At 34.1% G+C, this 15,017-nt stretch overlaps 2 protein-coding genes across 2 annotated transcripts; one reads left to right on the plus strand and one right to left on the minus strand.

Moving 5' to 3' along the window:
* Nucleotides 1-2,148: 2,148 nt before the first annotated feature.
* On the plus strand, nucleotides 2,149-4,617 carry LOC141693841 (caffeoylshikimate esterase-like). Its single transcript, XM_074499016.1, has 8 exons — nucleotides 2,149-2,272; nucleotides 2,397-2,429; nucleotides 2,513-2,636; nucleotides 2,724-2,870; nucleotides 3,076-3,206; nucleotides 3,630-3,767; nucleotides 3,873-3,971; nucleotides 4,114-4,617. The coding sequence occupies exons 1-8, from the start codon at nucleotides 2,270-2,272 to the stop codon at nucleotides 4,399-4,401; spliced, it is 963 nt and encodes a 320-aa protein (XP_074355117.1). The 5' UTR covers nucleotides 2,149-2,269; the 3' UTR covers nucleotides 4,402-4,617.
* A 2,497-nt stretch (nucleotides 4,618-7,114) lies between these two features.
* On the minus strand, nucleotides 7,115-13,059 carry LOC141689759 (spliceosome-associated protein 130 A-like). Its single transcript, XM_074494147.1, has 4 exons — nucleotides 9,883-13,059; nucleotides 8,412-8,903; nucleotides 7,623-7,776; nucleotides 7,115-7,390 (listed from the first exon to the last, which is right to left on the minus strand). Exons 1-3 carry the CDS (start codon nucleotides 12,889-12,891, stop codon nucleotides 7,639-7,641), a joined length of 3,639 nt encoding a protein of 1,212 aa, XP_074350248.1. The 5' UTR covers nucleotides 12,892-13,059; the 3' UTR covers nucleotides 7,115-7,390; nucleotides 7,623-7,638.
* Between the last annotated feature and the right edge of the window lie 1,958 nt (nucleotides 13,060-15,017).

Raw genomic sequence — 15,017 nt, forward strand, 5'->3', positions numbered from 1 at the left:
TGTCATTTTTATATTTTAAGTGAGAACATAAATATATTAGATTAATTGTTACTTTTTACCAATACTTTATATTAGAAATTGACATGATATTGTGTGAAATTATGAAATTAATAAATTAAAATTCTAAAAACATAAAAAAGTATTTTTTTAATTACTTCCCGCCTAAAACGCCTAGGACCGATTTTAGCCCACATAGCCCGCCTAATCCCGATTTTGACCCGATTTAAAAAAAACTCTTAAATCACGCCTAGGTCCGAGTCGGAACATTTTACCACCGCTTAGCGTCTTGGCGGCGCCCGAACGACCGCCTAAACCGAACACTGAGTAGGACAAGTTGCTGAAACGATGAACCTTCATAAGAGTTGATAGTTAACCCTGGTTAAATATAAACTGAATTATCGAGTTCATAATTAAAGTCTACTTTCAGTTTTTAATTAATCTGGATTTGATTGGTATTGGGTAAATCTGATTTTTAATTTGATAGTGAAGTTGCATTATCAGTTTATCTAAAACCCAACATTATATACAAATGCGTTCTCATCAAGTGTGAATTCCCAAATAATGGTCTGAGATTATCAGATTCAGTGAGAACAGTTCTAAATATCGACCAGTACATGTGCTACGCGTGTTTGAATGTACTAAATACGTTTTTGAGAAATGTGTGTATCGTTATACGCATAATAAAATACATATTTCTTTAAAAAAATTAGTAGCGCACATTTTACATAAATACGGGTATTAAATATGCATTTACATGATACGTATATTTTGTTTTTTATGCACGTTCTCCTTACATGTGTCAATTAAGGTTGTTAAACGGATAATTCAAATACAGATCTGCCTATATCTGTATCCGGATCCAAATCTGAAAATTTGTATCTGTATCCGTATCCGGATCCGGAAATACATAAAAAATAAAATTCTGATCAGGATCCGACAAATACTATCCGGATTCGGATAATATCCGGATCCGATTTTCAATCAGATTTTTTATTTTATATTAAAAATTATAAAAAAATTAAACAAATAGAGTAAAATTAAAAATTCATTTTTAAAAATTATAATAAGAGATAAAGTGATTTAATCATATTTTAATTTTTCAAAAAACTAATTTTATTTATCTTTTCAATATAATCGTTATCTTTAAATTGTTGAACTGAAGTAATTTTTTTCTATATGTCTATAAAAGTTGTATAAATATAATATTTAATATATATATATATATACACATAAATATACTATAAATTTAATATAATATATTTTTAAATTATTTAAATATTAAAATAGAAAATATATTTATTCGAATTCGGATATTATCGGGTACGAATATGCCTATATCTGTATCCGTATCCGCAATCGTCGAATTCGAATACAGATAATATCCACTTTGTTTCGAATACAGATAATATCCGCTTTATTTTGTATACGAATACAATTTTTTCGGACGAATATTGGATTTTTCGAATTTTTTTGACAACCCTTGTGTCAATATGTAATATGTCGGTATTTGAATCATTACTTTCTGATCTAAGAATTTTGACCTGCTAATACTGAAAATATTAATTTTTTGAATATTTTATCTTCATGATATTGGTTTATAAAATTTATTTAAATATTATATATAATAACTTATAGTTCATAGGGACTGACTTACAAGTTTTTTAGAATACATTATTATATTATGTATTTTATAGAAACATACCCTAAACAATTAGGTATTTAATATATAAATATTTTAAACATATCAATGGTGAGAATTTTCAAATGCCTTATTAAACATTCAAATAGATTTTTTTCCAACCATATCTCAAATATCATATACGATATATCATGTCAGTTTAAAGAAAAAGAATTATATTTTATAATTGTGCTTTGATATTTTAAAACTAAAAGTTTATTTTAAGAAAAATAAACTAAGATATTCTGAAACGCTGAAATTTGTATTAGAGTTGTTGCTCTTTTCTCTCCCCTGAAATGTATTTATGATGTCCTCTGGAAGGAAAATCAAGTAAATATTGCAAAATGTTGACCACAGAAGGTTCTTTGCTTCCACTAACATGTCCCTACTGCTTTAACTATAGTTTTGTTTTAATCCTCATTTTCTTCCATATAAATAGACATGATCCATTCCATCTTTCTTTCCATCTCAATGTATTTTCCTATTTAACTCATAAACAATCTCATCTCATATCATTACCTTATTAAAAATTATCTTCTACAAATTTCACAACAATCATCTTCCGTTTCTTAATCTTTCTCAACTATTTACATGGTACATACTCTTTTTTTCTTTCCTCTGAATCATAATCAAACATGTATACGTTTTGTGTTGTGTTCTTATGTCATATTAATGTATACAAATGTGTCGTGATTTCATGTTTTTGTCTATTTTTCAGGCTAATAATGGTGCAACTGTCACATATGAAGAGGTACATATTGATCATGATAGTAAATTTCATTTTATTTGGCTCATGCATGAATATTTTTTTAACATTTTTTTGCAAATCTGCAGGAATATATAACGAATTCTAGAGGATTGAAGCTTTTCACATGTAAATGGCTACCTGAATCTGAACCCAAAGCTCTGGTATTTCTTTGCCACGGCTATGCAATGGATTGCAGCATCTCCATGAGAGGTGAGAAGACAGTCAGACATAATAAATTACATGGTGAAATGTATGAATTTAGATTGTTAACATGGCGGTTTTGAAATAATTTTGCAGGTGCTGCTCTTCGACTCGTAAAGGAAGGATATGCAGTTTATGGTATGGATTATGAAGGCCATGGAAAGTCATCTGGTTTACAGGGCTTTTTCTCAAATTTCGATGATCTGGTCACAGATTGTGTTGATTATTTTACTAGCATTTGTGGTATGTTTTTTTCTTTTCTTCTTGTTCGTTTTTAAATAATTAGGATTGTTGGGGTGAGAGAGAATCGAAACCAGAACATATGGAACCATAGGAAATAAGCCCTTATCATTTGAGCTATCCATGGGTGTTCATTCTCATTAACCATATCAATCAACATAATGTTTTCACCGTTTTTTAAATAAATCTTGAATGTTATAATATGCAGAAACGAAGGAAAACTCGAAAAAGTTGAGGTTTTTGTTGGGTGAATCAATGGGGGGAGCAATGATTCTCCGTATTCATAAGAAAAAACCAACCTTCTGGGATGGAGCAGTTCTGATTGCTCCTATGTGCAAGGTATATCTACTGCTTTTACTTCATTACTGGCATTTTCATCTTTTATTTTCTCCACTAATATTGCAGAAAAGAAAGTTAGGTAGAGATGTAGATGTATTCTTGTTTTTATCTGTAAGGATACTGCATATTATAAGCCTACGAAAGAGGGAGTTGGTAACTGATGTTCTTGGCATTTTAATGTAATTAAGAAAGAAAGGGAAGAAAATTATTTACTTTTTATACCAGTCCAAATTTTGTACAAGATAGCTATTTTGTGTGTATACAGATTTTAATATGAAGGTGACCTTGTGCAACTAATAATAATTATTGCACTCACACAGAGTGAAATCATCATTATGAAAAGAAACAAGAAGATATAACAGATATCCTGATTTATTGCATAACATCTGCATATTAACATGATTTTGTTTTATATAAATATAGATTGCAGATGATCTGAAACCAAACCAAATGATGGTCAGTGTTCTTACTCAGCTTGCCAGAGTAATTCCTTCTTGGAGAATAATCCCAACACAGGATATCATTGATGCTGCCTTTAGAGATCCTGAAGTGAGAAAGGAGGTATGATAAACATCTTATATTTATCTCCTCAGGAACTCCCTGAACATAACCTGATCTGAAAATAGAATTATCATTATCATCCTAACGCGTCAATTTACATGGCAGATACGGGCCAACCCTTATTGCTACAAAGGCCGCCCTCGCCTACAAACTGGTTACCAATTGATGATGACCAGCATGGATATTGAAGAAAACCTTGCAGAGGTATTTAATATTTTTTGATTATGAAATGTGCTTGCATTGTCAAATATGGTACATAAATAGTAAATTGCACATTATATAGTCCATAACATCCTTTATATTTTCTGGTAAGTTCGCTGGTCTAACTGTCATGATTTAATATCAGGTTTCATTACCTTTCCTTGTTGTCCATGGCGAGGACGACAAAGTGACTGATCCAGCAGTAAGCAAACTTCTTTATGAAACAGCTTCCAGCACTGACAAAACAATTAAGTTGTATCCTGGAATGTGGCACTCACTCAGTTATGGGGAATTTGCTGAGAATATAGACACTGTCTTTACTGACATTATCACCTGGTTAACTGAGAAAGTGTCATCAGGAAACGCAAGATTGGAAAAAGAAGCGAAATTTGCTAATGATGCACTGGAAACCAAAAACTTCAGCAACAAATAGTTGAAGACTACTAGAAATCTTTTTATTAAATTTTTTTGTGTATCCTATGGTCTGGTAGTAGTAGTAGTAATAATCTAAGTTACCTATAGAAATTATTGTTACTAGCAGGAACAAAAAGCCTCGGTGCTTGTTTCTAGTAAGATTTATTTTATTACTTTAATCAGTTTGTAAAAAACAGAATCAATTAATGATATTCCGATCTTTGTTTTCGTTCAACTTTTCGACTGTATTTCAAATCTTTGTTACTTCAAATAAGAATTATCGCAGATTCAAGTGCACAATAGCCATAGATGAATCAAATATGCTGTCCAGAGAAGTAGGAATGGAATGAAATTTAAGTTTAGGACTGCATAAATCGGGCACCATTCCCTGCAGACCCTGCTATGACATGATCCTTGTGTTGTGCCTTGGAGACAAACACAAATTGTTAAATGAGATGTCCCAAATCATCGATTTCTGTTATAGATAGCTAAGTCTTATTGCCATCAAGTATGGCAAATGGAGAAACAGAACAAATGAAATTAAAGCTTTACTATTCATGTCAACTACAACAGAAAACATTGAATCAGTCTACAACAAGCTTATCCATGGTTACTTTCTCGGTCTTATCGTGCAAACAAGATTTATGTCGGTATCAGGTTTCTGCAAGGCTGTAACTGGGCAGGCAAGCCAGCAATGTCATATTATCTGGTGACCTTGCAAAAGTCGAAAACAAAACTGGACTCGGTCTTCCAGCATTTAGTGTTTATAAAATTTTGGTTAAGTAGAATTATAAGTATAATATGCTCTAACACTGCTAATGCTCTGACAAATTCAGCAATGTCTTAGTCGGCTAATTAAATAGGCAAAATAAGTCTTTGGCTGGTGAAAATGACTATTGTGTAAATTTTCTATCACAGGGATACATTATAGGCTCATAGTTGCTCAAATTTAAACCTAACACATGCATATAATTGAGAGGTGAAGTGTAGATGTTAAGCAACAGCAACTCAAATAATTATTTAGCCTTACATGTAACAAGGGACCTGACTCCCTTTTACATGGACTCATCACTCATGTAACAAAGATTATATGGGATGATTTATACTAATTAAAAATCGAAAACTTAGTAATTTAGTCCAGAAGAATCTTTATGAAACAGCACTTAGTTCTCTCTCTCACTATAGTTCGAGGAGAACAGAGATATTTACAGTCTGATAAGTCACAGGATTATTTGGTAGATCCTGACAGTTGACATGTAAACCAACAAGTTTAGTTGTAAAATAAATAGCACAAGAATAGAAGCTATTTAGTACTCCCTGGTGTTGCTTTTAAAATCAGAGAGAACAGCTTTAATATCGCGATGCTGTAAGCTTATCTTACTGAATCAGTCTTTACTTTTAAATTATGCAAGAGAAGCACAGCCGAGTTGTTAAGAATCAGATCTATGTTTACTTGACACTACTCAATACTAGCAGTAACCAAACCAGGGCAACCGCATCTAGGATCTTTCATATAGAAATAGAAACAAGTGCTGCAAGTTTTTGACAGAAAATTGAGTTGCTGAGACCTAAGATGATTTGTAGAGTTCGGATCCTAGAAGACACTAGTCGCAGGTTTGGTATATGTCTTCGTCATTGTTAGAAAGTTCACATTGTTCCTCCCTCTGACAGTAAAAACTCGTTTCGTGCTCTGACTTTGAAGTTAGGTTTATTATAGGAATTTTTTGAAAGCAAGGTATGCAAACCTCGAAACTGGATATGGTGAGAGATTTTCAAGTTCGAAGGTGAGTCAATTCATAGTAGAATTGAAGGGTCCTCTTTGTATGGTGAAAGTGAACGTTTCAAAGGCTCCTGTTAAGCTAAGAACAGGACACAGATGCGTAGAAATGTCAGCAATGCTGGTCCATAAACTTGCTTCACCAGTCGCGCTGAGAGTACAAGAGTCTGATGTATGTTGGTGGCAACAACTCCTAGTTACAGGCTGAAATTTTACTTTTGCACTTTGCTGGCTAAATACCATTCAAAATGGCTTTGGCAGGGAAGGTATGATTATAACACAGTAGGTGAAATCATGAAGCCCTTGATCAAATGTTGTTTCAGTTAAGTCTTCCGCCTTATAGAGCTTTCCTGCACAGGTCCATCAAATATCAACCATGCATCAAGATACTGCACTACCAGGGCAAATCGTAGTTCTTCAGAACCAAATTCTAGCCCATGTGTGATGTGACCACAGGCATTGGGAATTTGTACAGAAGTAACTGTCCAGGTCCAGCGTTGTCTTCTCTGGTCGCATTTTTTTATAAAAAAAGTTCAAAAGCTTCACGGCCACACCACTTCAGAAAGGCCAGATACCATGGACTCCAACTCCAAGGATACCCCATATCTGTTGGTAACCTTCTGAAGATAGAATATTTTTTGAAGTTTTTGAAAAGTAATTCGGGCAAGTATTGGCACTTCAAGTTGATTATGCTGTTGGCAACTGTAGAATTTCTTCTTGAGCTGTAATTTTTCAGTTACAACCTGAGTTTCTTTTGATGTTGCTGTTATGAGTGTTTTATCTTACACATCTGTCAATTTTCAGATTTTGCTCATAAAATGCCCCTCCAATATTGTCTTAAAACAGCTTTTATCATCGATAACCCCTACTTTTCCATTATAAATTAGCAGGTTCAATTTCTTCCTTATATGCTCTTATCCTAAGAACAATGATTTCTTCACCAAGAAAATCGCAATTCAAGACAAAGAAATTGCTGGCACATTGTATTATGTTAATAACATCAGTATATATCTAGCATAATATTTGGAAATGACATTGCTGCAAATGTAGCTACAACAAAACATTTATTGGAGGTGTTAAATGTCAGTGTGTATCTTCCTCACAGCGCACATTCACATTAACATCATCTGGAGAGAGATTCTGTGCATTCGTTCATTTCCGAGCAGACAGCGGTCTTCAAAACGCTATACTCCATTACCGACATGTAGTGCTGAGGGCCATAACTTGTAACCTATACACAAAAAACCCCATATTCAATGTACTTATACAGACCCACACACAGCAATAAAGATGACGTATACCATTCACTGAAATATATCAGAAGATAATTCAGAAAGTATCACATATATCAGAATAAAATTATAGGTACACTTCCCAATTACAGTAATTAGAATCCAAATCAAAACTAGAAATTACGAAATCCGATGCAACTAGGGTCTTGTTTATGCAATAAGTCTGCAAACCTTTAATTTAAACATCTCAGACAATTTTATTGCGGATTTCTTCAAGTTTTTTCAGTATCTCTCCTGGTGTCCTATCCAATTCATCTGCAATTTTTCGCTGCAAATCCATGGGCAGAGTTGGGAACTGCTCACACAGATCTCCATCAACCACATCCTACAATGATTCATTAGAAAGTGTTTTGTAAGCAACCACATTTTTAAGATTGACGAAGCATAATGCAGATTGCAAAACATTATGATACCAAAAGGTAGGATAGGAGACGTCGCAAATTTCCAGGCACAAATTTCCAAGCACATATTGCATCAAATAGTTTATTGCAAAATACACAATTTAATATCACCATATATACCAATATATAAACTGCCAGATCAGAGAACTTGTAAAGTATTCTTAAAAAGTGATTGCTTGATATGTAATCTAATGCACTATAAGATGATTGATCATGCCACACTGATTTCCCCAAAGTAATAAAGATAAAACATAAAATAAAATAAAACGGAGCTCATCACTTTGTGCTCCACTGCTCTCAGCTGACTTGAACAGGAGAGATGGAGAATATAGATGTTCTTACTCCCTCTTCCTCGATGAAATATAACAAACTACTATACAACAAAAAATCACAATTATACTCCCTCTTCCTCGATAAAGTAACTCACTGATCTTTTCTAAAAATTTAAGAAAATAAAATTAATGAAAAGGTAAACTTTAATGCTTCAATCAAACCAATTAATAATGCATCTCAGCTACGTGTAAATTCAAATTTTACCGTGCTCAGGAGAAAGGCTCACCTTAACAGGAAAATATGCAGATCTATAAGCCATGTGATCTCTTCCGCACAAAGGTGGGTGTTCCTGTCTCATATGCATCTCCAAATGATTAAAAAAGTCAACATCATCTCTTGAACTGAATGCAAGCAATGCCCCTAAGCTTCCCATCACAGTTCCATATATAAGAGACTCCTGACCTCCAGGAATAAGAGATGCTTTCTGCAAGCATGTTACAACATCGCCAACATGAAATTGCACAATTTCCTCAACTTTGTCTGGGGCTCCATTCAGCTTGCCCTGCTCCCACTTTATTTTTCCACCAGTTGGATCTTCTTCAATCTCATCAGATACATCTTGTGGTAGACGCACAAAATAGATGTTGCCAAACTTGTCTCCACCTGCCATCGTGTCAAAGTCTATATGGTATGATGCAGTAAGCCATCTTGGGACAGAATCATCAGCAAATATATATAGTTGATTTTCATCACGCCTATACTTGCAATAATGGAACGACTGCAAAGAATAAAACCATCAACAAATTGACAGTCAGTAATGCACTATATAAACTAAAAGAACTATCTAATCTGGAAACAATTGAAACTGGTGGTAGTGTTTTATAGCATAAACAGGAGCACAGAAGTGGACAATTAATTTCAACTCTTTAGCCTAGGCCCCACTTGACATCTTTTAGAAGCTGCTATTTTTTCTAACAAGAGAATGTAGAAAAAGTTATTATTCATTAACTAAAGTATCTTCATTGAACATACACTTCGGGTAATTATAAGTCAAGAAACGCAATGTATCCAACTGAGCTGAATTTGAAACCTTCCAAGTTCACAAGCCAAAACAAACATAACTTTGCAAAACACGAGTATAAAAGTTCAAGATGTAGATCATAATTAATCAGTGGGTACAGATTTAGTCCTTTATAACCATTCTCAAGTAAGGGCTTCAATTCATTAAATATAAAAACGTCGAGACACCTTATCTGTGGATTAAAGTAAATATAGAAAATGTACACATATTATTTGCAATATGAAAAATTTACAGATATATATATATATATAAAATAATAAAAAAATATATATATATACATATATATGTTATAATTTGATACATTACAAGAAGAGAAACTCAAATCACATTACAAAAATCTCAGATATGGATGCGTACACGGAGAAAAGATGAAAGTTCTAGACGAAGGTCGAAATATCATAGATAACATAAGCCTTCATGACAGTTATATTTAGCACTTTTAAGTCTTACTACCAGCACATGATTAATGATATCTCTTTAGGAAGGTGTGTTCTCATGCTACATATGGATCTAAGAAAGATATAACTTCGTAATAAGAAAAATTCCCTAAGAGGTAATTTAAACTCCTTAAAGTTTAAGTTAAAGATAACAACCAACTATAGTCAAAGATATATAAATTAACATAAAATACATATATAACGATATATTACAAATATTAGTTAAATAAATAGCATACCTCCTGAAGATCACCCACATAAATCCGATCACGATATGTATGAATAGAATTAATTGTGTTGGGGAATAATTTATTCTCACATTTCCTAAGTAATCTTCTTTTCCCTAAATCATACAATCTGAGAACTGGTCCTATTCCAGCAAGTAACCTTCCTTGGAACTGGGACAATGCAAGAGGTACACCATCCACTTGTGTCTTATGCAGAAGTTCAAGTAATTTCCCATCTTTAAGAAACCGATAAATATGAATATATCCAGCCGAGAAAGATCTTTTTGGCCAAAACTGCAAGCCTTTGGCTGTACCAACAGCTAGAAGAGTTCCATGCTCTTTATTATCATGAAAATTTACTGTGCATATACTAAAGGCAGCTTCATTATCCTGAAGCTCCAGCAGACAAGTTGTTTCCGTTGTCTTGGGATCAAGAACTCTTATACAAGAAACCCACTTGTCTGACTCTGCTTTGGGATAACCATATTGCTCATCAGAGAGGGGATCATCCTTATCCTCATCATCACCACCATTCTCTGCCTCAATTTTACCATTTTCACCCATTCCAGCTGCCTCAAAGCACTCCTTTCTTGCAGCTTCACGATCTTCTGCAGCAAATGCTCCTTGATCACTCTCAATGATAACCAAAAGCTTCCTCTTGGACTGAATCACAAATTTTCTTGGTGTGTACCTCAGAGGAATCATTGTTTCATTAAATGTTTCACCTAGCCTATCTATGGTAAAAACTCTCAATGCATCTCCTGCAACAGCAACAACACCTTCGGCACACTGATCAGATGAGAATGAGGCTGCATATTCAAGCGTCTCATATGACAGGGGAGTCAGTAGGAAATGCCCTTGGTGGATATAACCAAGCCATGGTCTACTTGACAAACAGAGCATAGCACGGCGTCCCCTCACAGCAACAGAAAAGAGCTTTGGTGCTCTTAGTCCTAAGAAACGTGACCGGGCATCTGACAGCTGGCCCGTCACCATATCGACCACTGTTCTGAATAAAACACCACTTTGCAAACCTGCGTTAAGAAAAAGGTTAGCAGGGTGGTCTGCACCATCCTCGCCACCTATAGATGCTTGAACTTCAAGAAAAAGGAGAGAATCTGGGGGTGATGATACACTTTGCAGGCTCAGAATCTGCATACAATCATCGGGATCTAACGATAAGATACGAATAGTGTTGTCATATGATCCTACTGCTAGGAAGCGGGATCTCTGTCTTCCTTCAGGTACAGGTGCAATGTCCAAACAAGCTACATCCCCGGACATGTCATGTTTCTCTACCTCCATTAACTGGCCAGTCATATCTACCTCGAAGTATATAAGTTCTCCTCCACTCAATGCAACAACAACCTGAAGCCTATTAGAACCAACCTTAACGATGGTTCTTTTTCCGGGAGTTCTCCACTCATTTATACGTCCATCTTCCCTTATATGCCTAATACCAGTTGGATGAACTTGCATTAGTGAATCATCACCTATCAACGATACCTCAAGAGAAGGGGTGGTATCAAGAAACCCACTATCACTAACTTCTTCAACTGTCTCACCAATAGAAAGTACAAGAGTAGCATTAGTAAATGAAACAACAATGTATGCATCAAATTCATCATTTACATTCTTTTTCACAGTCCAGACAGCACTAGGAACACCAGGAAGCTGTGATACAGCCATTTCAGTGATTCCTAATCCTGGTCTTAATATACGAAGTGAAGACCGAGGCCCTCGCCCGCAAAGTGAAAATATCTGAGGAGTTTCTTCCTCAAAGATATTTGTTACTTTCATGTCCATTATTGGCATCAAGCTCTCCACCTGATCAATTCTAACAAGGTTTTTCAGTCCTCTGGGTTGAAAAAATACAGGTTGAAAACCTTCTTCAGTTTCCATTAATGTAGCGGACGAAGATTCAACATCAGGATCATCTCCAATAGCCTGGAACTGATACAAACCATGATTTCCGAACTCTGATGCAGCAAAGAGAAACCCCAGTTTCATCACACACAAAGAAGAAGTGACCGGGATCGTATCAAAATACTTAATTTTTAGCTCAGAAACACGTTCATTGTCATGGTCAAGTGTAACCTTAAAAATATCACCATACTCCGTTTGCAACAAAAAGAAAAATATCGACTTTTGTTTGTGCATAGCAGCAGAAACAATCAAAACCCCACGTTCAGCCGGCAAATCAGCTCGTCTAGGAATCACAGCCCTTACATCCGGATGCCCTTGATTCTTATAAATCACAAAATTCTCCGCACACACAAGCACACCACTAGGCCCATCTCCCCCACCCGGCACCGTAACAAGCATATTCGCCCCATTATCAACCTGCTCCGACCACTTCCTAGACACATGATTCAACCCTAAATCCAACTCATAAAACGTCAAATGTTTCTGCGCCTCACTCGCCGCCTGCCCCGTCGAATCCTGATCCGCCTCCGAATAATCCAACTCAATCGCCGCAAAAATTGGATTATCAAACCCACAATCCACCCCAACAATTGAATACACAATCGTATGCGACTTATGCGCTTCTAAAGGTGACGAAATAGTTAACCTAGCCGACGTATCCCTATTCAGCACATAAACCAACTTCTGCTTCTCACAAGCCCCAACCATAACCGCCCTCCCTTTCGGATCAATCCCTAAATACTGCCCGGGCACTATCCTCCTACACCCCGATTTCCCGAAAGTTTCTTGGTGAATTTTATCAAACACATTCTTTTCTTTATTATATTCGAGAATAACAATTCTACCAGAATCAGAACCAACAACAATATAATCTTTATGAGCACCAGTTAATCGAAATTGAGCTAAAGAACGAATAGCACCGAAAATATCGACAGATAAAATAGTTTGAATTTTACCATTATCATCAGGCCTTAAAAGATCAAGGACTTTGCCACGAGCTACAACGATTTCTTGGGATTTGCCACCAGTGAAGCTGCCATTGATTGCACACACAATGCCTGTAGCTTGTTGGAGAGTGAGATTGTAGAGATACATGGTGATTTTAGTAAGCCCTAGAAATTAAGGGGATTAGGGTTTAGAGTAATTGGGGGAAATTATAAAACCCTAGAAATCATTTGAAAAGTGAAGGGGTTTAGTAAGCAGAAGAAATGTGAAGTCACCGAGCAAAGCAAATCTGTTACTCCGGCCTCCACCCCTTTTGACCATGCCATTTGACCTTTTTTTTTTAATTTTCAAAATCATGTTCTATTTGTATCATTGAATTATTAACATTGCTTGAATTATACAAATATTGTTTAAGTTATGTAAGAGAGAATTTGAAATATGTTAATAATTCAATGGAGTACTTGTTAAAGTTATTATTATATTTTAAGGAAAATGATTTTTCAGAGATTCATAATAATGGTTTATTGAAAATAGTCTATATTCAAATTTATTGTTAAATTTTAGGACATTGTTCTCCGATATACACAATTCTCAGCAAGCAATAAATGCGCCACTATGTACAATGATGTTAGTTTTAGTAAAGAAAATCTTGATTTGATTTTCATAATGTGTTTATTAAATATTTATTATAAATGTCATATGACTTATAATTAATGAATTGTTAGACCGTTTAAAAAAAGTAATATACATCTTAATATAGAATTAAAATAGTAACACTTCTATTTTATTTGTTAATTACCTATCTTAATCAAGTAAATTTGTAATTGTTCACTTTTAAAATGAATGACTCATTTGATAAATTTATAAGTAATAAATTGTGTATTCGATACTTAATATGTTGACATTCGGGTCTCTACTAACTTCAAATATTTTTGGTAAATTACATTTGAAATTTTTGTGTGTTCACAATTCAATTCATGGTCTTTTACCAACTCGACCAGATAAAATTGATTAATGAGAAAAATTGAAAAATAAAATCAATCATCTAAATACAGTTGATTTAATGGTCGAAAGAGGTTAAACGATGTCATTTCGTCTCAAATGACAAAACTAAAATTAATTGATAAATGTGGCATGTTCAAAGTCTTAAGTTTAAAGTCTGAGGTGACAAAAAAATAATTATTCGTGGTCAGTTGGTTTTGATTTCATTACAAATAATTAACAAAAATATAATATTTTTGATATTTGCTAAGACATGACAACCTATAACCGATCGTATGCAATCAATTGGTTTTTTGTTGTATTTAAAATAAAGAAGAAATAAGTTTTTTCATAATGTCTTATTAGGTATGAAATGCAACACAGATGGAGTGAATGTATTTACTTGATTCTCTTGATTTTTACTATCTTGGAAATTAAGTCGTGTTTTGGTTATGTAACTTAAATAACTAGATATAAATTTGTAGTGATAAATAACTCAATGTAAAAGACACAAGTAATTATCAAATCTCACTTGATTTTTATTAAATCAAATTAGTTGTGCTACAAATCTGTGTTCTTGAGTAATAATAACTTAGCTACTTCTCTTGAGAGAATACAAGATTTCTAGATCTGTTTTTGTTACTTTTATGAACTAAGGACCCATGACATATTTTATAGATCAACATTTTTAGATATTGAATGCAAAAAAATGTAACACAGGAGGGTGAATATGTTCCTTGAATTATATTTGGCTTTTAAAACTAGCTTGGATTATTGATGAACAAAGCAATTTAGTTTGTAGAGATAAAATGCTTGACTGTAAAACACATAAGACACAGTATCAAAAACTCACTTAATTGTATTAATTAAGTTTATTTTGCTACAAATCTGTGTTCTTGAATAATAAGAACTCAGCTTCTATCTTGAGAGAATACACGATTTTCTAGATCTGTTTGTTACTTGTAAACTAAAGACCCGTACATGCTTTATAGACTAGCGACACGGGTTTACAAAACTTGCACTAAAATGTACTAAACTAATTTCTAAAGCAACCTTGTCTATTTCCTTTTCTGGTGTTAGTAAATCTGTGCAGAATCTTGCAGGTCTGTGACCATCTTTTGTCCAGTGAATCTTGGCATTTGATCTTGTATTCTTCAATCTGCTTTTGTAGACTTTTCAATTCAGTGAAGGAATTATTTGTTGACTGATAATCTTTAATCTTGATGATATGGGCCTAAAATTAGCCTAGAAATATAATAAATATTGAATTAATTAGACCGGATACGGTCCAATAA

The sequence above is a fragment of the Apium graveolens genome, chromosome 10 (assembly GCF_009905375.1).
Source record: "Apium graveolens cultivar Ventura chromosome 10, ASM990537v1, whole genome shotgun sequence".
NCBI lineage: Eukaryota > Viridiplantae > Streptophyta > Magnoliopsida > Apiales > Apiaceae > Apium > Apium graveolens.

Excerpts from the sequence above, each read along its gene's own strand:
- LOC141689759 (XM_074494147.1), bottom strand. The coding sequence starts at position 12,891 with ATGTATCTCTACAATCTCACTCTCCAACAAGCTACAGGCATTGTGTGT. Across the intron at positions 8,904-9,882 it reads ATGTGGGTGATCTTCAGGAG|TCGTTCCATTATTGCAAGTA; the intron begins GTATGCTATTTA and ends TATTCTTTGCAG. Across the intron at positions 7,777-8,411 it reads CTGCATATTTTCCTGTTAAG|GATGTGGTTGATGGAGATCT; the intron begins GTGAGCCTTTCT and ends GAATCATTGTAG.
- LOC141693841 (XM_074499016.1), top strand. Across the intron at positions 2,430-2,512 it reads CAACTGTCACATATGAAGAG|GAATATATAACGAATTCTAG; the intron begins GTACATATTGAT and ends GCAAATCTGCAG. Across the intron at positions 3,207-3,629 it reads TGATTGCTCCTATGTGCAAG|ATTGCAGATGATCTGAAACC; the intron begins GTATATCTACTG and ends ATATAAATATAG.